Source organism: Hyperolius riggenbachi, chromosome 3, assembly GCF_040937935.1.
Source record: "Hyperolius riggenbachi isolate aHypRig1 chromosome 3, aHypRig1.pri, whole genome shotgun sequence".
NCBI classification, from domain to species: Eukaryota; Metazoa; Chordata; class Amphibia; order Anura; family Hyperoliidae; genus Hyperolius; species Hyperolius riggenbachi.
The window spans coordinates 307,564,531-307,592,129 of NC_090648.1; the positions used below are offsets into that span (position 1 = coordinate 307,564,531).

General features: G+C 43.9%; 1 protein-coding gene across 8 annotated transcripts in view; it reads left to right on the top strand.

Annotated features, from left to right (window-relative positions):
* Positions 1-27,599, top strand: part of KCNC2 (potassium voltage-gated channel subfamily C member 2) — a 333,265-nt gene that overhangs the window by 266,548 nt on the left and 39,118 nt on the right. For all 8 annotated transcript variants that reach the window (XR_011030430.1, XM_068276664.1, XM_068276665.1 and 5 more), the window contains exon 2: positions 25,065-25,992. Coding sequence is in view for 7 of the 8 variants with exons in the window: in XM_068276664.1 (XP_068132765.1) it covers positions 25,065-25,992 (928 nt within the window). In the remaining variant the exon portion in view is untranslated. The remainder of the gene's footprint in view (positions 1-25,064; positions 25,993-27,599) is intronic.

Consider the following 27,599-nt stretch of genomic DNA (forward strand, 5'->3'; position numbering starts at 1 on the left):
ACTTAAACTTTGTGATAATGTTATAACAATTCTTTCAAAGATGGGGGGGGGGGGGGGGGGGCAGGGGTTCCATGGCATTTATTTCCTTTTAGTTTCAATCATTTGTATTGAGTAAAATAACCAATAAAAGTAACATCTTCATACATCTGAATTACGTAGGCCATAGCCCACAGTCGTAAAGATACAATAAAACATATGGCCAGTGCGCACCTAAAAGCACTAGCGTATAGCAATTTTTTATTTTTGTACAGTAGAGGTGGAAGTATACAGCTTTTGTATAAGAAACGCTTGGAAAATCGCTCTGTTATAGCGCTTTTTAGAGCGAATTTCCACTTTCCTATTCTTAACATCAAGGCTGAATCACCTTAGAAATGCTACAGGACCCCTATTTGCGTTTGAGAAAAAATCACATCGCTCTTGTATTCCATCCCGTACAAATAAGTAAGCCAAGCACTTTTCAAAGTGCTAGCAATTTTAAAAGTGCTCAGAAGTGCTCTTGGTGTGCACCGGCCCATACACAACAGGGAGAGTACATAAACATACAGGCTTGTGCAAAATATGGTATGATTGAGGTCCGCTGATGGTATTTCACTGGACATAGCAGCAAAAACTGAAAAACATCAGATATACAAGAACATTAACATTACCTACCAGAGAAAAGGTGAGTAAAGAAAAATAAAGAAAAACAGCATATAAATTGCCCTCCTAGATCCCTCCAATCAGAATGTGACTCTAGGGCATGTCCCAGCATAACCAAAACCGTTATATATTATAATATTGAAAAAAAGCATGGATGGTCTACCACATCTCATCCTCCAATGCACTCATCCTGTCTAACCAGGGGTCCCAGGTTTTATAAATTCTTATTGGCAGCTGTATTAACATATCTAGGCCCCTTCCTCCTCTTCCATCTTCTTTAGAGGTGATAGTCCTCATATTCATAATTCATTCCTATCTGATTATATTGCCCAACCTCACCACAGGTGTTATCAGGGGTCTGTATAGTAGATTTGCTGGATAGGATTCATTCATTATGGGGGTTCTCCCCTGGTGATCAGTGCCAGCAGCAGCGCTTTGTATTGCATTAGCAAACATTCTTGTGTCAGTTATTTCTGACATAAATTTATAAGTAGTGCGTGTGTATACAAATAATTGAATTATCTATTATATATAAAATGTCAATAAAGTGCAGTATTTTTTGAGCAGCATATACTGGTTTGTGCTTTTTGTTCTATAATTTTTGGAGTATCGGTTACCAGTGCTGGGACCAGCACATCACACACACTTTTTTGTGTAATTATTCTTATTATTGTACTTTATAAAATATCGGCAGCTTATCCTCTACTGTACCATTTATTTTCTCGGACAAATGTTTTCTATCCAATCTTATCAGGACTGGGTCAATATGTAGGATAGGTTTGTACCATTGTAAGGCTAGATATACTTTGGCAAAGATAAGGTTATGCTGAATTAGCCTATTGTTTGGTTTAGTCAGGTTTGAACTCTAAAAGGAAAACTTAAAAAAATAAATAAATAAATAAAATTAACTTAGTAAGGCTGTGACCAAAACAGGACCACCAAGTGTGTTCCAGGGAGCCTGATACCCGACATCCTCTAGAACAGGCATGGGCAATCTTGGCCCTCCAGCTGTTAAGGAACTACAAGTCCTACAATGCATTGCAGGAGTCTGACAGCCACAGTCATGACTCATAAAGGCAAATGTAATGTGGGACTTGTAGTTCCGTAACAGCTGGAGGGCCGAGTTTACCCATGCCTGCTCTAGAACATAGAGGAGACTTCCCTGGGACCATCTTGCCACCAGCAGAACCTAAAACAATCAAGACCTAGAGCAAAGACAGGGTTTTGCAGACACTGAAAATTAGGGAAAGGATTAGACTGCAATTCGTAGGAACGCCTCAAGTGTTTCCAAATTTGCAGTGTATGAGTTGTGTATGGGGACTTACGGTATCTCTAATATTTGGAAGATTTGGAATTTGTGACCACAAGATCTTCCCCATGACAAAGGCTGGAGTCGTTTGTTTTCAATGAAGACCCAGAGTGGGGTATGCTGTCCATGATCATAGGACGGGGGGCCAATTGTGACGCGTAATAATATTTAATAAAGTTTGCGGAAATACCTTCATACTGTTTACTCCAGTACATAACATTTGCTGCAATCCGTGAGCGTTTGTGCAACCAAATTAATCTAAAAACATCCCTTTGAAACAGGCGAATTTCAGAGAGAGTTAGGGGGACAGGGAAGGTGTGAAAATAGTAAGTGAGACATGGCAGAGGCGTCATCTTTATTGCATTAATTCTACCTATCCATGACAGAGAATGAACATCGCAGCGTTGTAAATCTTGCCTCAGTTTTCTTAGTAAAGGTGTAGAATTTTGGGAGTAAATATTAGCCATATCATTACATAGATTGATACCAAGGTATCTGATGAATACAGGATTGAATTGGATTTTGAAAGAATTCGTTATACCCTTAGCAACTAGAGATGGGCCGAACCTCTGATTTTATGTTCGCGAACGGGGTTCGCGAACTTCCGCGGAAGGTTCGCTTCACGGAAAAGTTTGCGAACCGCAATAGACTTCAATGGGGAGGCGAACTTTGAAAAATAGAAAAAATTATGCTGGACACAAAAGTGATGGAAAAGATGTTTCAAGGGGTCTAACACCTGGAGGGGGGCATGACGGAGTGGGATACATAGCAAAAGTCCCGGGGAAAAATTTGGATGTGACGCAAAGCAGCGTTTTAAGGGCAGAAATCACATTGAATGCTAAATTGCAGGCCTAACGTGCTTTAAAACATCTTGCATGTGTATACATCAATCAGGGAGTGTAATTAGAGTACTGCTTCACACTGACACACCAAACTCACTGTGCAACGCACCGCAAATAGCTGTTTGTTGTGTGTTGTGACGGCCGTGCTGGACTACTGCGCAACATGGCGAGATTGCTCTTCCTCACTCAGTGATGTCAGGTAATGTATGACTTCCTTCTCAACTTTCCATGGCACTGTTAAAAAGCTTAAGTTTTTTTTTAAAATTACATTTTCTACTTGCTGTGTACTTGTTCAGTACCGCTACAATGAGAATCCTATGGAGGCAGGCAAGTCTGACATTTACCCGGGGAATGAGGGATGGAATCCGGTGTGGAGCCAGAGCAACGCTACACATCCAAGGAGGGCAGCAGGCAGGCATGCACGCCCGCCCCGAGGTAGTGACCAAAAATAACAATACAGGAGGAGGACTTTCGAGGCCCTGCTGTGTATTTGAAATGAATGTACTTTAAATCCTTTAACGAGAACCAGCTATTGCGGGCAAAGATGACACCACATTCCTTTCACGAGAATCATATGGAGGCGGGCAAGTCTGTCATTTGTGACCCCGGGTAATGGCCGGGGAATGAGGGATGGAATCCGGTGTGGAGCCTGAGCAATGGCTACCACTGCACATCCAAGGAGGGCAGCAGGCATGCATGCAATACAGGACTTTGAGGCCCTAATTGTAATGAATCAACTTTAAATCCTTTAACAGGAATCCGTTATGGAGGGCAAGTCTGCCATTGTCACCGCGAGGAATGAAGGTTGTATTCCGGTCCGAAGTGGGAGCCTGCTGAGACCTATGCTGTAGCTGCCCTGACCGTGCTTTGCAGACCAGGCATCTGTGGTCAGATGGACCCTTGAGCCAGCGGAAGACAAACTAAGTCGAAAGCATTTGCCAAGAATGTTTTACGGAGGGCAAATTTTGTTGGCATTTTTTTAAATTGTTTGAAAATGTAGATGGTTGTATTTTTAAATTGTTTGAAACTTTAAATGGTTGTATTTTTAAATTGTTTGAAAGTGTAGATGGTTGTATTGCGTTACGGAGTTGGAGCCTGATCAACGGCTACCACCACACATCCAGGCAAGGAGGGCAGCAGGCAGGCAGGCATGCATGTCCGCCCCGAGGTAGTGACCAAAAATAACAATACAGGACTCAGGAGGACCTTTTGAGGCCCTAATTGTAATGAATCAACTTTAAATCCTTTAACGGGAATCCGTTATGGAGGGAAAGTCTGATGGTGCCTTCACTGCAATTCACCAGGTTGGTCTCCGGCGAGAATCCGTTATGGAGGGCAAGTCTGACATTGTCACCGCGGGGAATGAAGGTTGGATTCCGGCCCGAAGTGGGAGCCTGCTGAGACCCATGCTGTAACTGCCCTGACCGTGCTTTGCAGACCAGGCATCTGTGGTCAGATGGACCCTTGAGCCAGCGGAAGACAAACCAAGTCGAAAGCATTTGCCAAGAATGTTTTACGGAGGGCAATTTTTGTTGGCATTTTTTTAAATTGTTTGAAAATGTAGATGGTTGTATTTTTACTACCTGTGTGTGGGATACACACAAGTGTATCACACACACAGGTAGTAGTCACTGAATGTGCTGCTGCTGCTGGCAGTGGGACACACAGTATGAATTAGCAATGCTGTCTAAACAACAAAAGTGTCAGTTTCAAACACAGAAAAAAAAATTTGATCACAGCAGGATGCGCCTGCTGACTGTGATGCAGAGGGTCAAAGTTGACCCTCATAGAGCATTATGGGGCGAATCGAACTTCTGGGAAAGTTCGCCTTTGCCTGCGACGGCGAACCACCCGAAGTTCGCCTGGAACCGTTCGCCGGCGAACCGTTCGGCCCACCTCTATTAGCAACCTGTTGTGGATAGTTACAAAATATTGCTTGGGATTTATCCAAATTAAGGGACAACCCAGAAAATATTTTGTAAGTGTCCAAAAACGTATAGAGGTTTGGTAAAACTACATGTGGATATGTAAGGGAGACAAGCAGATCGTCTGCAAAAAGGCTCAACTTTGTATGGGTTTTACCTGAACAGTATCCCTGAATGTCTGAATTTAGGCAAATACTCTGGGCCAGAGGCTCCATGGCCAACACCAAAAAAGGCCAAACTGGGCAAGCGTTTGATTCATATACTGCCAAGACAGGCTATCTATCAAAAGCCTTCTCAATGTCGATTAACACTAACATGAGGGGCTTTTTAGAGGCATTGGTATGTTGAATACGGTTAAGGTTCTTCCTAATACTATTTGATGCTTGTCGGAGCGGGACGAACCTGACTTGATCCCTATGAATCAAGGCAGGAATGTAACTATTAAGCCTATGGGCCATAATTGAAGTAAGTACCTTATAATCTGCATTAAGTAAAGAGATGAGCCTATATTTTTTCATGTTCAAATGATCTCTCTCAGTTTAGGCATAAGTGTGCCTGCAGAAATTCCTGCGGGGCCGGATGATTTTTACTAATATGCTGATGAAATTTGGTCAAGTATGGTGATAAAATGGTACAATACATTTTGTAATAGAGAGGGATAAAGCCATATGGGCCTGGCGCTTTCCCCACCTTAAGCCCCTTTATGGTACCTTGTACTTCAGCCAATGTAATCTCCCCGTTCAGCTCCTATCTCGCCTCATCTGTACGTTTGGGCAAATACAGGGAGTGTAGCAAGGAATTTCATGCTTGTGGATCATAGGGTTGCGAGTTGCTGTAAAGCTTACAGTAGAAAGCAAAGAAGGCGTCATGAATCTTATTAGGGTCTGAGGTCAATTTGCCATCTGCTGTTCCAATGCGATATATCGTAGGGATGCTCATTCAGATTCCGCGGAAATGCAATTTTCGAAGTTCCGATCGGAAATTGCATTTCCGTATCGGAATGCGGAAATCGGTAATGCAAGTGCGTTAGGCGGATTTCCGCCGGAAATTGCGGAAATTCCGCCCGACTTTAACATTGTTTTTCTCAAAAACTATAAGGTCTTTTTGAAAACTTTTTTTGCATCTTGTTCAGAAGATTCTGTTTAATAAACCCTGAAAATTTGGTGTTTCTAGGACGTACGGGGGCTTTGCTATTAACCGCTAAAGTCGGCAGATTTTTACTGTAATGTAAAATGCAGAAAATCTGCTTCTGCCGATTTTATGCATTTACATTACAGTAAAAATCTGCCGACTTTTACGGTTAATAGCAAAGCCCCCGTACGTCCTAGAAACACCAAATTTTCAGGGTTTATTAAACCGAATCTTCTGAACAAGATGCAAAAAAAAGTTTTCAAAAAGACCTTATAGTTTTTGCGAAAATCGATGTTAAAGTCGGGCGGAATTTCCGCGATTTCCGGCGGAAATTTCCGCAATTTCCGGTGGAAATCCACCTAACGCACTTGCATTACCAATTTCCGCATTCCGATGAATTATCGCGGAATCGGAAATTGGCATTTCCGACCATCCCTAGATATATGTGATTGAGCTTCGTCTAAGCTCTAAGTTTGGCTGCCAGCCACTTGTCAGGCTTATTCAAAAGTTTTTTGCTTTCGTCCACTGTAAAGCCTTCTCAACCTTACAAGTATTGATTTCCTTTTAAACAATCCCAGTTGCCTGGCAAATTTATCTGGTATGGAGAAATTATTTAACAATTTATCTCAACTTTTGGAGCCAGGAAAAAGGGACACAAATGTATGGACGATAATGTAGGCGGAGCCAAATGTACATGAACCTACTAGCAGTGTGCCTCCTCCTCACCTTGAAGGAAAAAAAATTAGGGCCCTAAATATGAAAGAAATATGAGACATAACACATTTTTCCATAGTAACCTATTGGACATTGATGGTCCTGCCAGCTATCAGGCTGTTATGTAAGAGGTGACTATACTGACATGATAATTTTTTTATGCCTGTAATAACACTTTAGTAAGTATTCTTTATATCTAGAGGCAGAGGAGTGAATGGAGCAGGCATTCAGACTTTTCTCTTGCTAAAGCTATCTAGCATGCTCAGGGAAACAGAGATACAAGGCATTCTCAGCTGTAAGAAAAATAATCGAGGTTTCTTAGCACTTATAGTGGAATCTTCAAAGCTTTAAAGAGAACCCGAGGTGAGTTTTAATAATCCTATTAGCACACAGAGGCTGGATCTGCATATAATGCCCAGCCTCTGTTGCTATACTGTCTCCCCCCAGGCCCCCCCCTGCACTCTGCTGTCCCCCATAAATCAAACCGCCGTGCTAGCGACACGCAGCGTGTCACTAGCAAGCTGTTTACATCCACACTGTCACTCTCCGCCGCTCCTCCACCGCCTCTATATTGCTGCTTCCACACCTGCGTCCCTTCCCTCCAATCAGCGGGGAAGAAAGGGACGCAGGCGAGGAGCGGCAATATAGAGGAGGCGGGGGAGCAGTGGAGAGTAACATTGTGGATGTAAACAGCTTGCTAGCGACACGCTGCGTGTCACTGGCATGGCAGTTTAATTTATGGGGGACAGCAGAGCGCAGGGAGGGCCTGGGGGGAGACAGTATAGCAACAGAGGCTGGGTATTATATGCAGACCTGTGTGCTAATAGGATTATTAAAACCCACCTCGGGTTCTCTTTAACGTACATATAAGTACCCCTGACTTAGGGGAAAAATAGTGAAGCCTATGATGGGCTAAATAACCTCTTCCCATTCAAAGAAGTTCATTGCCCCTGTGCTCCCTCCCATTCCCTGTGCTTGGTCCTCTAAGTATTCAATAGGATTCTTCAGGCAAATACTTTCCTGTAAATTCCCCCAAACAACAAAGTGTCATCAACTCCGCAGGTGCAATTTCCAAACCGCACATTGTAATGAGTAGCGGAACCGCGCTAGAACGCACGTGGCGGCGGGTTCCGCATCACAAGCGGGTGCCTACGCATCCTTGCCGGCGGGCGGAGTAGTGCAGGCGGCGGAGTCCGTGAGCTCGGCGGACTCCGCCACACAGTTGCTGCCTGGGGGGTCATCCGCTCCCTCGCCGGCTCAGAGTCTCCATCTTACGCGCGCATGCGCGAGGAGACAGGAACTTTATGCCTCTAGAAAGGGAGTCAGCTGACCAGGCCGGTCAGCTGACTCCAGCAGGTCCTTGGATTGGCTGGGGCTCTGGGGCGGCGCTGGGCAGCCCTCTGGCTACATATAGGACTTGCTTGTCAGTAGCAAGTTGTCTGCTGTCGTGAATACTTCTGTGTTAGCGCTCAGACCTTAGGCTAGATCCCAGGTGTCGAAACCAAGGACTTCACACCTCAGATTAGGACTGTATATTATTGTTTACCTGTGTATGACTCTGGCTATCCCTGACTATCCTTTACTCTAATCGTTATTGTACTTCTGCCTATCTGATTCAAGTTGCCGACCCTGCCTGTTACCGACTTTTGAATCAGCCTTCTGTTTCTGTACTTTGCCAGCCCGTGCCGTTATCAACTATTGGCTTGGTTTCTGACTATTCTCTCGTCTCACGTCTCTGTACTGTCGCCGCCTGTACTGTTGCCGAACCTCTGTTTGTCTGACCTGTCTCCCTTCAGTGGAATGTCTCCCACTGTAGGGTTATCTCTGAGGCTTGCCTCTCCGAGACGTTTGCCCTAGCAGACCGTTACTGCTAGAGGCTGAGACTCCTCCTCTGCCCCATTGGAGAATCTCACACACGGGGTTCCCATTCAGAGGTAACCACACCTCTGAGGAATCGCCGTGTGGTGGATATTTCCACTACGTTGTGAATTTATACTGCATTTATTGTTACCACATTTTTCATGTGTCTTTTATAGAGATGTGGCGAACGGTTCCCGAACCGTTCGCCGGCGAACATCTCTAAATTCATGGGCCTCTTACTACTTCCGGGTCCCAATGAGTGACGTCACGCTCATGCACAGAGAGCGCCCGGCAACGGGAGCGCGATCTAGGACGCGCTCCGCCGGGCAGCGCAGGCGTACTACTCCGGGTCATTGCGACCCGGAAGTAGTAAGAGGCCCAGAGAGGTTCGCCAGGCGAACTGTTGGGCCCAATTCTAGTCTTTTACCTTGTTTTGATCAGTCCTCAATATTAACAATTCCGCAGATTGCTACATAATAGGGTCTGTCCTTGTATTATTGGTGATTCTGCGGATCACCAATAATCAAGGTCCTGGGTGTGACACTGATCTTGTCTGATCGTTACAGGCACTAACATCAGTAGTGAGCCTTCCGCTGATTTACCATTAGGAAGATACTGATTACTTTGCTCCTATATATTTGCATTAGTGGTGGTACTGCAGATAATCACGTAATCAGATCTCCGTGCTCTAGCCGACAGATTGTCACACACTTGCTCCGTGAAAGCAAGCTCACAGCCACAAGTGCTTTCTTTACTGCGCATATTCAGTTTGAAACTCACATTTGTGCAGTTTTGAATCACTCTGCACCACTCAATGTAATTTCTAAAAAGGCTCGGGAGATAAGAGAACCAGGCATAAGGAACAGAAGGGACGAGGAGGCGGGGGAGCAGACTAACAAGCAGCAAATGGACACTTAGAAGGAAGTATTGTAGCCCACAATGGGCTTAATTTAGTATTTGTTTCCCTGGGTCAGAGGTATTTTAACCACTAGAGTACAATTGGCTTAACCCCCCCCATCCCCCCCCCCCCCCCAGTGACCAGGCTATTTTTTACAATTCAGGCCACTGCAGCTTTAAGGGCTCATTCACACTAAGGGTGCTTTGCCCTTTTTTTTTAAGCGCAGGCGATTTTCAAAATCGCCTTAAAAATTATTGTGCAATGATTCCCTATGAGAGAGTTCACATCTAAGTGGTTCGTTTTCGATCCGCTCAGCAAAGCGGTGCCTGTACAATGGGAGGTATAGTAAAATCGCAAACGCTCACAAAATCGCTTTGTGCAGCGATTGCGTTCACGTTTTTAAGAATAAATACATTGTAAATATTCTTTTCTGGGTCAAAGAGTTCACTTCCTGACTTTCGTCAAGGTGTGAATTTAAAAACCGCTCTGGAAAAGTGCTTAGAAAGGCGCCATGGAGTGCTGGGAGCTGCTAAAAAAACTCAGCAAACAAAAACGCAAAACACTTGAGTTTGTGTTTTCATTTTTAGATGTGAATGAGGCCTAACTGTACTGCTGGGCCATGCAACTTGGCACACAAATGAATCTCCCCCCTTTTCTTGCCACCAACACAGCTTTCTATTGGTGGCATCTGATGCTGCTGGGATGTATTTGTTTTGTTTATTAATTTATATGCTTTTTTAAAATACATTATTTTTTAAATATTTTTATATTGCCTTCTCCCCCCCCCCCCCGAGATCCAATCAGCTTGATCCCTCTCATAGGCTTCAGCTTGCAAGAGGGATCACTTTGTGTGCCTCCCCTGGGGACAGCTCAGGTACAGCTAAGTATTTTTTCCAACTACCAGAAAATAATTGTAATGTGTGCAGCGTTTCACCATAAAATAATTGTAATGCGGCAATGTTTCACCATAAATTAATCCTAATGCAGCAATGTTTCACTAGGACATAATCATAATGCAGCAATGTTTCACTAGAAAATAATCGTAATGTGTGCAGCGTTTAACTAGAAAATACTCCAGGGCTCCTCTTCCCCCTCCTTGATTTCCCATTAGTTCCCCCAATAGCCCTGTTGCCCTGGTACTGCACCTGTAAAAAAAAAAAATTACTCACCTGCAGAACACTGTACTGGAGACACAAATAGTGCAGGGCTTCGGACGCCATCTTCCTGTAGCCCTGCTCTGCCTCCCGCAAACTACTGCAGGCTGAGGTAAGCTGCGGGCTGCTGGGAGTGAACTTGTGTGGCGTCTATTAGACACTGCAGTCAGTTCACCACGGGGGTCACACAATCTGGCAGGGCCATGCCTCCCCTGCATAGCACTCCAAGCAACTGCCTGGTTGGTCTGGTGCACCAGGCACCCCTAGGCTAGTGGGAAGCTGGTGCTGCTACTACTGGCTAGATTTTTTCTCCATATTAATGAATGTTCCCTCCGTGCCATGACTAGCCTGAGACTCCTGGGATATTTACTGTATACAGTGCGCCATGTAGGAGCTGCCAAAGCGGAACTGTCAGTGTGAATTGGGACATTTGGGAGGTATTAAACCGCAAATTATCCAATGAGCTACAACAGATTCCTAGGTATTGATATTATGTTTCTGAAATGTCTATCTTTTAATCTTTAGTTTATAACATTTTACAGAATCACAGAATTAAGAAATAAAGAAGAGCTCTACACAAACATAGGGGATACTATTTGGTGTAATGCAACTAAACATCAAGTATGATGCTGTTAATGCTAGTGCCATTGTACAAAGGATAACTACTTAGTCATTTGACCTTTCAACTGTATCACTTTGGTTCAGCCTTATAGGACTTCATTTAATACACAGTGAAATGTAGTTCATACTTCAAGTGAAAGGATAAAAGCTATGATTTATTTCATGCAATGACTTAAAATAAATTTCTTCCCATTCATAGTGCTTTGTACAATAAATGTATTACTGTGCACTGTAAGGGTAGGTTAACCCTAGTTGGATACCACCCTTAACTATCACAGTTGTCTTTGGGGTCTTATTCTTCTTCAAGGATTTAACTATTTATTTTTTGTTTATTGAGCTAATTTTTCCTCCAGAGACTGTTAGCTTTTTAATTAAATCACAGAGTGTGAAAACATGTATTATGGTATGTGAAGAAAAACAGTTCCTGTGGTCTTAAGCAACCAATCAGATTTTTACTTTTAGTTGTCCAGTGCATAATGTGATTTTAGTTATCTATTATGCTCAAAAAAAGTCCTCCTTTGGACAGAATAATAAATGGGGGCTATTTCCAGGTTACACTAGAACTTTCAAATGGCAGATGAATTGTTATATTACTGATGCAGGTATACAGTGTTTTGTGAATAGTAAAGTAAAACTGTACTTCACATTTTTTATTCCTAACTTGTGACAGAGTAGGGAGGAGGTAGCATGACTGATTTTTGTTGATGTATCTTCTATTTTGGTCACCATTGGGGAAATGTTCTCTAATTACCTATTAAAACGACAAACATTATTGAGAGTGTAAACATTAGTCACCCTAAGAGTGATACAGACAACAATTACATTTTTTTCTGTAGTACGGTAGGAAGGATTAAAAAAAACCTATGCCAAACACCATGTCACAATGTTTATTAAGGTACTCTCTTTTCTGTAGTGCTCATTTTAAAACAAAGTCTAAAAAAAAGCTTTCACATTTCACAGGCAGCGAGTGTTAGCATGCCCCATCTCTCCATCTGACTATACATCAGTTTCTGCACTAGAACATAGATGGATGGATGGGTAGGAAGCTTGGTCAAAGCCCACAAAGTTCACCTAGTCATACACTTGAACTCATGTTAACACAGAGGGGCCTGGTTTCCCATTATGTGTATTTGAAACTATGACCGTTCTTGTATCTTTATACAGTTATTTTAATGTGGACTGGCTTCACTGGCTATGCTTTTTTACCACTCTGCTGTAAACAAGACTGCAGATAGCCCTGTCAGGTTCCCTATACGATCTAAAAGCCATAGCCCCATCACTGTACATCAGCCTCTCCATTCATTCAAATACTTTCTTATAGTCAGGTGGGTGAGTATGGAGTATAACCACACTGGGATCCATTTACCTGACTACAAATCAGTTTCTGCTACTGTGTAGGGTTTGGAATATAGTCAGGTGGAATGGAAGGATGTAAATACGGTCACCACTAAGGCAGAAAGATGAACCAGGGCTTTCTCAGCCTAAATTGAAAAAGATAGTAAAACTGTTTTTTTATGATTTTATTATGTGTCTCAAAAACTGTTTGCAGAACCCTTTCTGTCTGGTAATGCCCTATTACAATAAATGCAAATGCTGCAACCCATTTTGTTTAACTGCTCCTCTAGGTGGCACTGATGATACTATATAGCTACAGAGTGTAAATCGCTGCTCAATAATGTGTAACAAAAGAAAAGAAAATTTAATTTGGATTTGCTGTTTGTGAAATAACAAATTCCCCAAAATGTCAGCTGCAGCTTCAAACTCCTGTGTTGGGTCAGGTTGGACCGCAGTCAGTAAGATGGGGTTAAAAACAGTCCAAAACATTTTTCTATGGGTCTATCTTGCTAGTGCTGAAGGGGGATCCCCCGGCTGGCAGAGGGGGATCCCCCCGCCCGAGATACCTCCGCACAGAAGGGGGATCCCCCCGCTGGCAGAGGGGGATCCCCCAGCCCAAAATACAGCTGCACAGAAGGGGGATACCCCCACCTGCCCGCCCTAGCACATTCTCTCCCTGGGGATTCCCTAGGGAGAAGCATGCAGCAGCCTGCAGAGGCTGCTGCAGTGCTGCAGATCACAGCGTGAGGGGAAAGTGCAGGACGAGCTGAGCTCGTCCAGAACATTTCTAGCAAGTTTTCTTTGGACGACCTCAGCTCGTCCAGAACGCTAGGCAGGTTAAAAATCCTGACATTCCTCCTTTCAATTTAGAGTCCTAGCTTTTTTCAAACTCAATAAAAATTGGATACAGTCCATATTGTCTTTCACTGCTTTGTTTAGCAGTAAGAAGTATATTTTTAATAGCAATGTTCTCAACATCCCACTGACACTTCCTTAATTTCGTTTTCATCAAAGTGAGTTAATGATTTAGAATGACCCTGTAACGATTGCGGAATCGTCTCCGTGGTCAGCGCAGCAGACGTGCGCTGACGCGGCGGATTTCCTCCACAAGCGTATAATTGAGGACACCCAGGCTAGGTGTTATGCACCTGCAGAGGGAAATTCCTGTCGGCAGGTGGAGCTGTGGAGTGCAGAGGAACAGCTCCTCTGCCCTACCACACACGCCAGACAGGAATTGTACGAAGGGAAGAAACGCAATCGCAAGAGAAGCGATTGAGAGTGAGCACAGAGACAGATTGTGTGTGTGTGTGCATAAAATTAGTCGCCAACCCGCGACTGTGCACACACCACAGCAGATAAGAAGCAGGAACGCGATCGCGAGAGGTGCGATCGCCAGAGGTGACACAAGGTTACAGCAAGGCGGAGCACGAGAGTAGCAAAGGCACAGCAAATAATACAATAAGGAGATACGGAAAATAACAAACGCTAGCTAACCGCGAACACCGCACTCATTCGCAACAGTGCACGCGGTTATACGCGGTCTCCACGTGATAAGCACAATAGAGACAAGCATGCCTAACTAACCATTAACAGACAAACATGAAACAGAGGACGCGAGCGCTTGCTTAACGGTTACCTCACCGAGCCTCCAGCAAGCGCAGCAGACAAGACAGACACACGAAAACAGGGACAAGCGACAGAAGGATCCCCAGCGCTAGCGAAAAGTGGCTAGCGCGATCCCAGAAGACAGAACAGAAGGATCCCCAGCGCTAGCGAAAAGTAGCTAGCGAGATCCCAGGAGACAGAGTAGCAGAACAGAAGGATCCCCAGCGCTAGCGAAAAGTGGCTAGTGCGATCCCAGAAGACAGAACAGAAGGATCCCCAGCGCTCGCGAAAAGTAGCTAGCGCGATCCCAGGAGACAGAACAGAAGGATCCACAGCACTAGCGCAAAGAGACTAGTGCGATCCAGAGAAGATAATAACAGAACAGAAGGGCCTACCAGTAGCAACCGCTGCTCTGGTTAGCACCCCACAGACAGACAGAACAGGCAATACAAATAATACAATCCTAACTAGACTAGGGAATCTGCCTAGCGCAGTCCCACGAATAACTCTAAACTAATCTTCAACGAGAAGTAGCATGGCTGACACTCACTAGGAGTGTATACTACATAGCAACGGCTGACACTCCAGCAGTGTCCATCAGGAACAGACCATGGAAGGGAAATGTCCAGCAAAGTATTCTGGGAGCAGAATGCAATTATAGTGCCAGTCATCAAAAGAAGGCAGGTAAGGGATTTGCATGACTAATGTATGCAAATTCCTCAGCAACACAAGCTGCAGAACTGACAGAAGGTCTCTCTTAAAGAGACCTGCAGAATGCAGACGTGAACAGTGGTCAAAACGCTGCCTGTCTGCACAGGCAGCTGAGCAGATTCTCACAGACCCTGGAGAAAAACTCACTTTTCATGTAATCAAGAGTAAATTCTTTAAAATTATTACAGTCCTTTATATTTCCCTTTTGGGATATTTTAAAACTCACCAACCAATTTTCCATTTTGCAGGCAATTTATCTTCATTTGATATAGGCATTTATTGTGGGCATTTTAAGATGTCAGCTGAGGTTGCAAAGTCTACCGTCAACACACCAGGAATTGTATTATTTATTTCAGGGACATTTCCTATTTTTTGTCTTTTTACATTTCTTCTGAGGTTAGACTATGGGTTGAGATACTAGAACCACTGGTACTTGCTCTGGACTTATGTTGAGCATGCCACCTTTTCCCTCAAATGAGCTCTTTTTCCCTCAATACTGACACAAAGGTGTGTTACGGATAAAGGTGGGAGAGAGGCTTTGCCTCTCCGCCTTTGCAAGTTACCCCACCAATTAAAAAATATATACAGGTTAATATGGCTTGGGGGACTGGCTATATGCTTGCTTTCGTTTGTCTTCCTAGCCAGTCAGCCAGGAGGACCTTGCAGTTTTTATTATAACTGCTGATTTTAATTTTACCACTACAGCACCAAGCCAATTTTCATAATTCTGCTATGCCTTTGCAAAAAGGGGCACTGTGGCGAAAAATTGTACAATTTAAAATATGTGCAAACATAGACAAATAAGAAGTATGTTTTTTCCAGAAAAAAAATAAGCCATAAATTACTTTTCTCCTATGTTGCGGTCTCTTACAGTAGGTAGGAGAAATCTGACAGAAGCGACAGGTTTTAGACTAGTCCATCTCTTCATAGGGGATTCTCAGCAAGGCTTTTATTCTTCATAAAGATATTTCCTAAAAAGGATTTAAACAATGATGCTGGACAGCTTCCCTGCTCGCTACACAGCTTTTTGGCAATTGGACAGAGCAACTGCCATTCACTAAGTGCTTTTGAAAATAAATAATTCCCTGAGAATCCCCCATGAAGAGATGGACTAGTCCAAAACCTGTCTCTTCTGTCAGATTTCTACTACCTACTATAAGTGACAGCAACATAGAAGAAAAGTAATTTATGGCTCATTTTACTCTGAAAAAACATACTTCTTATTTGTATATGTTTGTACGTATTTTAAATGTTAACATTTTTTGCCATATTGCCACTTCAAGTTGATAGATCTTGGGCATTTTTTTTATATCACTTAATTATAGTAACTCTGGAATTTGCTTGTGTTTTAAAGAGATAATATGCTTAACCACTTTACGACTGCAGTCGTAACCAGCCGACCAGCCTCTTTTTTGTTAAGCTGGGCTGTGCAGGCTTTTCAGCACACTGCACAGCCCAGCTATGGAGCCCAGCGATCGGACTCACCTCCTTTTTTTGTCCCTAAGGGGACATGCCGCCTGAGGTGTCCGATCGCTGTGGCCGTTGTTTTTTTTCCCCCTAACCTTTAGGAGGCTCTCTCTCCCTCCCTCCCTCCCCTTCCCTCCTCCCCTCCGTGTTCTGAATTGGAACAAGACAGCAATCCATCCTGTTCCGCCTCTCATAGGCATCAGCCTATCGCTGATCTCGTACAACGCTGCCGGGGACCGCAGCGCTGTGGGTGTAAACAAAGGGGATTTCTTTCCCCTTTCATTTACAAACAGCCTGCTAGCCATGATCGGCGGCTAGCAGGCTAATCATGGAACTCCGTTCCGTGAAGTGGCAGGGAACGATCGCTCATGCGCCCGGCCGTTCCCTGGGAAACTGCAGCCACAGGACTTGACGCCAATTGGCGTCAGGCGGTCTTGGGGCTGCTGCCGAGGCCACACCCATCAGCGTTAGGCGGTCCCCAGGTAGTTAAAAATTTGAATTTTTTAACCAAAAATATGTAAATATCTCAAATTGCAGCAGTAAAACTTTGAGCAACTGATTATTCTATATGTTGTCTATGAAGAGATATCACAATTATGTAGATTATTTATTATTTAATACCAGGCAACTGGCATTGCTTTAAAGTTTATAAATATGGCAGCCTCCATATACCTCTCAAAACAGTTGTCCTTTAATGTATTATAATCATTTTTACAATGAGAAAGAAAGGAGCTATTTTCTTATTTAAAATATATCTTTAAATGGCAGAAACACATCAGACATAATTTGTTGAATTTTATGTTGAATTAGAATGCTATTCATCTTTTACTAAAACGACCACATCATTTTTTTTTCTAATATTAAAAATGTTTAACCACTTGATGACTCAGCCTTTACCCCCCTTTAAAGACCAGCGCTGTTTTTTGTGATCTGTGCTGGGTGGGCTCTGCAGCCCCCAGCACAGATCAGGGTGCATGCAGAGCGATCAGATCGCCCCCCTTTTTTCCCCTCTATGGGGATGATGTGCAGGGGGGGGTCTGATCGCTCCTGCCTGCCTGAGGTTTGCGGGGGGGGGGGGGGGACCTCAAAGCCCCCCTCCGCAGCAAAATTCACCCCCTCCCTCTCCTACCAGTCCCCCCTGGTGATCGGGGCTGCACAGGATGCTATCCGTCCTGTGCAGCCTGTGACAGGATGTCCTCTGTCACATGGCGGCGATCCCCGGCCGCTGATTGGCCGGGGATCGCTGATCTGCCTTACAGCGCCATTCAATGTAAACAAAGGAGACAAATGTCTTCTGCGTTTACATTTAGCCTGCAAGCCGCGATCAGCGAGCGGCCTTTCCTGATTAATCAGGGAGGCACCTGGCGACGCAGATCTGCGTCGCTGGTCCTCCAGCTACCACTTTGCCGCCGCACGGTATGAGTGTGCGGTCGGCAAGTGGTTAAGCATATTTATAGGTACACATGTTGGCCTTGCTGTATGCTGAAGATCAGAACCAAGTAGAATGAAAACACATTACATTAAACTCGTATTATTTCACACTATCTTATAGTAACATTTTAATTAGCATGAGTTGTGTTGCTTTCTTTTTAAATGAAGTTACCTATATATGGCCTAGTGTGAAAATATCTAAACACCGTCAGGTTTCTGTTTATGTATAGTAATTGGTTTTATGGGATTTCTTGGCCAGCTAATTGTATGCTATTTGCAGAGCCTCTTTATTCCTAGACGTACCAGCCTGATCCATTTCATTAGGGAGTCATTTGTCTGGTCTAGTTGTCTGGTCTGAATAACCTGGACACAGTTACAGTAAGAAATTGATGAACGAAGTTGCTTTTACAACAAATGATAAATAGCCTGATTTAATTCAATGATAAGTAGGAAACTATTATAAGAAAGATAATAATTCTGATACAGAACTGGTAATCTCTGTATAAATTTTTGTTATTGGAGTTTATACATTATACCCTTCACTCTGCTGTTACAAATGAGAAAACTGTTGGTCATTGTGGATGAATGTTTAACTGTCCTAGCTGATAATTTTAACAGTTTTGAAAATGTTCCTGATGTGCTTAGCTTTGGATCTACTGATGTCTGCTATTTAATACTTTTATTTATGGCCCAGCCAGATCTTTATTTTTTCTGGTTTGAAAGAATTACTTTTACTTTCTGCCCAGTTAACGGGTCACTAAAAAAAGCCAATGGTAAATAACTCAAATAAACACATTCCTTAATTTAACAGCAGCTGTGATTCTTTTTGCTCTTTATAGTCTTTAAGAATGAATGTCCCACTTCAAGTGATAGTGACAGGATCACTGAGAACATAAGAGCCTAATCCAATTCACTTTCACGTCTTATCAATAAAATGCCTTTTAGATCACCAGCAAGCAAGAAAATACTCAAAATTATTTTGACAGTACCTTTTTGCATGTTTTACGGTACTTTTTCAATTGTAGACTGCAGAAAAAATATTTTTAACAGAAGCTGAAAATTATCTCAGAGAAGAAAACGTTGGCAAAAAAAGTGAATGGGATTGGGCCCAATGTGAGAGAATATAATTTAAAAAGGGGCACAGGGAACGATAGAAACCATGCATTGGTTTCCCAACTTATAAAAGGAGTAATTAAATATACCAAAGTTTCTGAACAAAGGGAAAACACTTTTTTTTTCATTAGAAGGAACGGTGTTAGACTCTGTCTAGCTTTTATTACCTTTTTTTATTGTGCTGTACCACGATTCGATTAGTTAGTTTTTCTTTGCTCCCAATCCTTTTGACGTTTGTCATTGGGACAGAGAATGAACATGTAGTTTCTGCTTGTGACATATTTTAATGCAGTGGGTAAGGATGAGAACTTCTGTAAAGTGTTCTTACTGTTTGCATCTCCTCTGATGAAATATTCTCTCACTTCATTTCCAGCTGTCTAGGATTCTGCCATGTAATAGCCCAAGAATACCATGTATTATTGAGAAAGAATAGTATTTCAGATGTCTGTTAAAATATAATTTTTTTATCGGAGGGCTGGCTTGTTTAAAGCCTCAGCTCAAGTACCATTTTTATGCATGCATTATGTAGCAATGAGTTTCCATATTTGATTTATATATACACATATATATATATATATATATATATATATATATATATATATAATTCTTAGTTTTAATCTTGTTTTTAAATGAATGCATACTACTTGTTTAAGAAATTCATCAGTGTAGTTTGCGTGTCTCCCTGTGTAGCAATTAGAGATGGCCTGAACCTCCGATTTTCGGTTAGTGAACCGGGTTTGCGAACTTCCGTGGAAGTTTGGTTCACACGAACTTTCGCGAACGCAATAGACTTCAATGGGGAGGCGAACTTTGAAAACTAGAAAAATTTATACTGGCCACAAAAGTGATGGAAAAGATGTTTCAAGGGGTCTAACAACTTAAGGAGGGCATGGCGGAGTGGGATAGATGGCAAAAGTCCCGGGAAAAAATCTGCATTGGACGCAAAGCAGAATTTTAAGGGCAGAAATAACATTTAAAGCTAAATTGCAGACCTAAAGTGCTTTAAAATATCTTGCATGTGTATACATCAATCAGGGAGTGTGATTAGAGTACTGCTTCACACTGACACACAAACTCACTGTGTAACGCACCGCAAACAGCTGTTTGTGTAGTGATGGCCGTGCTGGACTGGTGCGCACCATGGCGAGAGTGGCGGTTTTCAAGCCCATATGGTCGCCGGGCTGTGGTAGCTCAATGATAGAACAACAGTGACTGTCCAGCTGATCAAATTTGGTCTGTCCACAATGAAGCAACAACCTTATTATCTTAGATGTACCCTTCCCCCCGAGACACTCATATAGCCGGCGGTCATTGATTCATTGTTATACGCAAGCCCCTTCACCGCAGCAAGGTAATGATCATGAAGGGGAATTGGCACATGTACATGCCTTTTGTTTTGTTAATTGCAGCTGCCGTGCAGCCAGAAAAATTAGACAGGCATGTACACGCACCAGAAAAATTATTATAGCAGCCGCTGCAGCGGCTTTAAAAATTCAGGAATCCACCTGGAGTCCTGGACCCTGTTGGTGGTGGATGAGAAGGCAGTCAAGCGGCCTGCAGGCAGAGATGCAGTGTGGGGACCGACTTAGTCATGGGGCAGGTGGTCACACGGCATGCAGGCAGAGATGCTGTGTGTGGGTATTTGCTTAGTCTTCGGGCGGGCAGTAGCCCTCCGGCATCCATGTCTCGTTCATTTTGATAAAGGTCAGGTACTGAACATTTTTGTGAGTTATGCGACTGCAGTGACAATGCCTCCAGCTGCACTGAAGGTCCTTTCTGATAGGACGCTTGAGGCAGGGCAAGACAGAAGTTGGATGGTACATGGGGACAGCTCTGGCCACAGGTCAAGCCTGCGCATCCAGTAGTTCAAAGGTTCATCGCTGCTCACAGTGTCTACATCCACACTTAAGGCCAGGTAGTCGGCTACCTGCAGGTCCAGGCGTTGGTGGAGGGTGGATCTGGAAGGGCAAAGGCGAGGCGTTGGACTAAAGAATGTCCGCATGTCCGACATCACCATGAGATCGCTGGTGCGTCCTGCCCTTGCTGCCTGGACATGGGAGAAGGATTACTAGCAGTGGTACCTTTATTGCATTGTGCCGTGACATCACCCTTAAACGCATTGTAAAGCATAGTTGCCAGCTTGTTCTTCAAGTGCTGCATCCTTTCTTCCTTCTGGTGAGTTGTTAACATGTCCGCCCCACTTTGTGCCTATACCGAGGGTCTAGTAGCATGGCTACTCAGTACAGCTCATTCCCCTTGAGTGTTTTTATACAAGGGTCCCTTAATAGGCTGGACAGCATGAAAGACACCATCTGCACAAAAGATGGATCCAGGGGTACTATCCATCTCCTCTTGCTCTTCCTCAGTGACATCAGTAAGTCCTCCTCCTCCTCCCAACAATACCACGGGAAAGTGGAGCAGCACAAGCCCCCTGCGATGCCTGCTGCGGTTGTTCTTCTGCCGCCGCCTCCTCCAAAGAGATACCTTCCTCATCATTGGAGTCTGACTCCTCTTCCCCACACGACTCTTCCTCCTCTTCCTCCTCCCTCCTCTGTGCTGCCGTAGGTGTTGTTGAGGAAACATCTGGTTCTGATGAGAATTAATCCCACAACGCTTCCTCCTGAAACTGTTCCTGTTCACGGTCCTCCACAGCTTGATCCACCACTCTACGCACGGCACGCTCCAGGAAGTAAGCATATGGGATCAAGTCTCTGATGGTGCCTTCACTGCGACTCATCAGGTTGGTCACCTCCTCAAACGGCCGCATGAGCCTGCATGCATTTCGTATCAGTGTCCAGTTGTTGGGCCACAACATCCCCATCTTCTCAGATTGTGTCATTCTACTGTAATTGTACAGGTACTGGGTGATGGCTTTCTCCTGGTCTAGCAGGCGAGAGAACATGAGCAGGGTCGAATTCCAGCGAGTCGGGCTATCGCATATCAAGCGTCTCACCGGCAAGTTGTTTCTCCGCTGAATATCCGCAAAGCGTGCCATGGCCGTGTAAGAAATGCCCACACAACTTCCTGGCCTGCTTCAGGACGTCCTCTAAGCCTGGGTACTTTGACACAAATCTTTGAATGACTAGATTCAGCACATGTGCTATGCAGGGTACATGTGTCAGCTTTCCCAAATTCAACGCGGAAATGAGATTGCTGCTGTTGTCACACACCAAGTTGCCGATCACCAGCTGGTGCGGGGTCAGCCACTGATCCACCTGTTTGTTAAGAGTAGCCAGGAGAGCTGGTCCAGTGTGACTCTCTGCTTTGAGGCAAGACATGTCTAAGATGGCGTGACACCGTCGTACCTGGCATGCAGCATAGGCCCTGGGTAGCTGGGGCTATGTAGCTGGAGAGGAGATCGCAGAACCAGTAGATTTGAACTGCCACTAAGCCAAGGAAGAGAAGGATGATGACAGTGAAGAGGATGTAGCAGGAGGAGAGGAGGTGGCAAGAGGCCTGCCTGCAACCCGTGGAGGTGTCACAAGTTGGTCCGCTGCATAGCCACGTACTCCCTGCTTGCCATCGGTCACCAGGTTGACCCAATGGGCTGTGTAAGTAATGTACCTGCCCTGACCGTGCTTGGCAGACCAGGCATCCGTGGTCAGGTGGACCCTTGACCCAACGCTGTCTGCCAGAGATGACACCACTTGCCTCTCAACTTCACGGTACAGTTTGGGTATCGCCTTTTTAGATAAATATTTGCGGCCTGGCATCTTCCACTGTGGTGTCCCAATGGCCAAAAATGTATGGAAGGCCTCAGAGTCCACCAGCTGGTATGGTAAAAGCTGGCGAGCTAACAGTTCTGCCAAGCCAGCTGTCAGACGCCGGGCAAGGGGGTGACTGGCAGAAATTTGCTTCTTCCGCTCAAAGATTTCCTTCACAGACACCGGACTGCTGTGGGCAGAGAAGCAGGAACCGCTCAAGGTCAGAGGCGGAGTGGAGGAGGGTAGCTGTGAAGGTGCAAGGGAGAAAGTGGCTGAAGATGATGCAGCTGAAGGAGGAAGAGGAGAAGGAGGGTGGCTTTTCTTATGTGTGCTGCTTTTACTCAAGTGTTCTTCCCATTGCAGTTTGTGCCTTTTCTCCATGTAATTTCTCGAAATCACATCAGCATGACCTTGCACAGACCTGCTGGGTGGCCTTCCTCTGGGTCTGCCTCTACCTCTGCCTCTACCTGTTGTGTCCGTTTTGTCCATATTGGGGGGGATGAAGTGAAAGGTATGCACTGACTTGACTAATACAATGTGCAGTCACACAGGTGCAGTTAACAGGTATGCACGGAATGGTATATTACACTGCATGCACTCACGTAGGTAGGTGGGTGCACTGAACACAACAGGTAGGTATATGCAGTGATGGGTATTACAATACGTACCTGTCACACACAGACAGGTACTGCACAGGCACAGTGACACTGCGTGTGCTCACATAGGTAGGTGGGTGCACTGAAGTAAACAACAGGTAGTAGGTATATGCAGTGATGGGTATTACAATGTGCACCTGTCACACACAGACAAGTACCGCACAGGCACAGTGACACTGCATGCGCACACGTAGGTAGGTGGGTGCACTGAAGTGAACAACAGGTAGTAGTTATATGCAGTGATGGGTATTACAATGTGCACCTTTCACACACAGACAGGTACTGGACAGGCACAGTGACACTGCGTGCGCTCACATAGGTAGGTGGGTGCACTGAAGTTAACAACAGTTAGTAGGTATATGCATTGATGGGTATAACAATGTGCACCTGTCACACACAGACAGGTACCGCACAGGCACAGTGACACTGCGTGCGCTCACGTAGGTGGGTGGGTGCACTGAAGTTAACAACAGTTAGTAGGTATATGCATTGATGGGTATTACAATGTGTACCTGTCACACACAGACAGGTACCGCACAGGCACAGTGACACTGCGTGCGCTCACGTAGGTAGGTGGGTGCACTGCGAACAACAGATAGATATATGCAGTGATGGGTATTACAATGTGCACCTGTCACACACAGACAGGTACCGGACAGGCACAGTGACACTGCGTGCGCTCACGTCGGTAGGTGGGTGCACTGTGAACAACAAGTAGGTATATGCAGTGATGGGTGTTACAATGTGCACCTGTCACACACAGACAGGTACCGCACAGGCACAGTGACACTGCGTGCGCTTACGTAGGTAGGTGGGTGCACTGAAGTGAACAATAGGTAGTAGGTATATGCAGTGATGGGTATTACAATGTGCACCTGTCACACACAGACAGGTACCGCACAGGCACAGTGACACTGCGTGCGCTCACGTAAGTAGGTGGGTGCACTGAAGTGAACAACAGGTAGGTATATGCAGTGATGGGTATTACAATGTGCACCTGGTACAGTAGTAATTATACCACCAAGGGGCCAAAGGCCAGCTGCGACTGACTGACAGGGCTGTATATAATGCAAGTGGGCCACACACACACAAAAAAAAATAGATCACAAGAAGAAGATTAGCTCTCAAAAGAGCTGTTAAGGGGTGCTTTATTAGCAATAAGAATCAGCAAGGACCAAGCTAAGAAGCCTACAAGAGCCTAACTAAGCTTTCCCTATAGCTCTCTATGCAACAGCTCTCCCTTCTCTAATTAATGCAGACACACGAGTGAGTCCAAAGCCTGATGCTGCCTGCCTTTTATAAGGGAAGAGTGGCTCAAGGAGGGAGTATAGCCTGATTGGCTACAATGTGCCTACTGACTGTGATGTAGAGGGTCAAAGTTTACCCTCATGATGCACAATGGGGGCAAACCGAACTTCCGGAAAACTTCACTGTTCTCCGCGATTGCGAACCCGGAAGTGTGTCGGGAACCGTTCGCTGGCGAACGGTTCGTGGCCATCTCTAGTAGCAATAATGTGTATGGACTTTGCATATACTACATACTGGAGTGTGAGCATGATTGTTCATGCTTGCTTATTTCATCCTTTTTTAGTCATCCTGACTTGTAAGCCAGTGGTAGTGAGGATGATGAGTAGAGAGGGAAACAGTGGAAAAAGGTGCAATTGTGAGTAGGGAAATGTTGCTTTGTTGCAGTTGATATGGGTGATACATAAATAGGTTTAAGCCACATATAACATACCTGCCTGGCAAACTTCATTGGCTATTTTTTGCACTTGCAGCTATAGCCAAAAATTTAATTATTTCACTAATTTTTAGGTACGTAAAGTAATGTATTGTAACATTTATAAAGGACTAAAAAGTATAAGTTATTTTGTTAATAATGTATTGTGTTATATCTATATGATACAGTATGTTTACACTTATCTTATTTCTTTTCTCTTTTTTTACAGTTCATTGCCTTTGCTTCCTTATTCTTCATCTTGGTATCTATAACTACATTCTGCCTGGAAACTCATGAAGCTTTTAATTCTATCATCAATAGAACTGAGACAGTGAATAATGGCACAGAAATGGTGTCATTAATTGAGATTGAAACTGATCCTGCTTTGACATACGTTGAAGGAGTTTGTGTGGTATGGTTTACATTTGAATTTTTAGTACGCGTCACTTTCTGCCCTGACAAACTTGAATTCATTAGAAATTTATTGAACATAATAGATTTTGTGGCCATTTTGCCATTTTATCTGGAGGTTGGACTCAGTGGACTTTCTTCTAAAGCTGCTAAGGATGTACTAGGGTTTCTCAGGGTTGTGAGATTTGTCCGCATCCTTCGAATTTTTAAACTGACCCGCCATTTTGTAGGACTGAGAGTGCTTGGGCACACTCTTCGAGCTAGCACTAATGAATTTTTGCTTCTCATAATATTTTTGGCTCTAGGAGTCCTAATATTTGCCACAATGATCTATTATGCTGAGAGAATAGGCGCCAGCCCAAATGATCCATCAGCAAGCAAACATACACAGTTTAAAAATATTCCTATAGGATTCTGGTGGGCTGTGGTTACTATGACAACATTGGGATATGGTGACATGTATCCCCAGACTTGGTCAGGAATGCTGGTAGGAGCACTATGTGCTTTGGCTGGAGTACTAACGATAGCAATGCCTGTTCCAGTCATTGTTAACAACTTTGGAATGTACTATTCTCTTGCCATGGCAAAACAGAAACTTCCAAGAAAAAGAAAGAAATATATTCCACATGGACCTCAAGCTGGTTCCCCCACTTTCTGCAAGATGGATCTTAATATTGGATGTAACAGCACACAAGTGGATGCATGCCTTGGCAAAGATAATCGAATGATGGAACATAATATGTCAGGTACAGTAGAAATCATACAACAAAAGTAAAATGTTAGCAAACTTATAATAATGATATTGATGTTGGGCCATGTTTTCCATTAGTTTAATAGGCTGTTTTAGCTGGAGACCATAAATGATACATGTTTTATAAAACCAGACTGCCATTATAAGTAGTTTCTCTTATGTATTTTAACATTTACTTGCATTTATAATTATTATTGTAAATTTATATTCATAAAGTCCAAGAACAAGGGTGATGATTGCATGTAAGCTTTAGAGAAATTAAAGCAGAGTTTATTATTATTATTGTTGATTTATATAGCGCAAGCATCTTCTGTGGCGCTGTACAATAGCATACAAGGTATAACAATACAGAGTATACAATGCAACACTTGATACAAGACAAGAGGGTATAACATCTAATACAGTGAACAAATTACACTCTGGACCTTATATTCCATACTGGGCTGTCAGTAGCCAGAGTGGAAATGAATCCTGTTGCCTCATCAGACCATCACACTATCCACTTCTCCCTCTCAATACCAGCTATCAAACACCAGTTCAAGAATCAAATAAAATATTGCCGCTTAAAAGGGCTAACACCACAACATATCCGAGATAACCTTAGCTTTGATGAATTGACTGACTCCAGCTTGGACCCTGATACTCTGGTATTTAAATACAACAAATGTGTGTCCTCCACTTTTGAGACCATTGCTCCTCTGTGCACCAAATATCTTACTCCACACCACCATGCACAGTGGTTTGATAACTCTATAAAAGAGCTAAAAAGACAAGGCCGAAAACTTGAAAGACTGGCGCAAATCTCAGTCCCCAGAAGACAAACATGCCTTAATCCTCCACTTGAAGAACTACCAAAAGGTAATCGCCTGGAAAAAAATTATCCTTTCTATCACAAGAGATTGCAAATGCAGCTAACAAACCAGCCCAACTGTTCTGCACAGTGGAAAAACTCTGTAACCCGGCATGTGAAAAACTTAATATCCAGTCTTCAAAGGACCTCTGTGACCAATTTGCCCATTTCTTCTCAGACAAAGTCTCCTCTATAAGGTCCGCCATCCAACTTACAACATCTGAGCCTAATATAGCGCAGAAGACCATTAGCAGAGACAATGTAACACCTTGGTCAAACTTCAAAGAAATTGATGAAGAAGTCACATCAAGCATCCTCCTTCACCTCCGTCAAACTACCTGTGACCTGGATCCTGGCCCAACACAGTTGATGTTGAACTGCCCCGACCTGTTTGTACCAGTATTCCTCAAAATTGTGAACTGTTCCTTACAATCAGGGATATTTCCTGCTTTACTGAAGGAAGCAATCATCAGGCTTCGCCTCAAAAAACCCTCCCTGGACCCAGATGCAATGACCAGCTACAGACCTGTCTCTAACCTTCCCTTTCTGGGTAAGCTAATTGAAAAAGCTGTATACCTCCAGCTAGAAGCCAAAATCCTACAAAACAACAGTTATGACCCATTCCAGTCTGGTTTCATGAAACATCACAGCACTGAAACTGCCCTCATCCAAATATGCAACCACCTGCTCATGTCAATAGACAGAGGAGAGTGCGCCATCCTCATACTGCTAGACCTTTCTGCAGCCTTTGA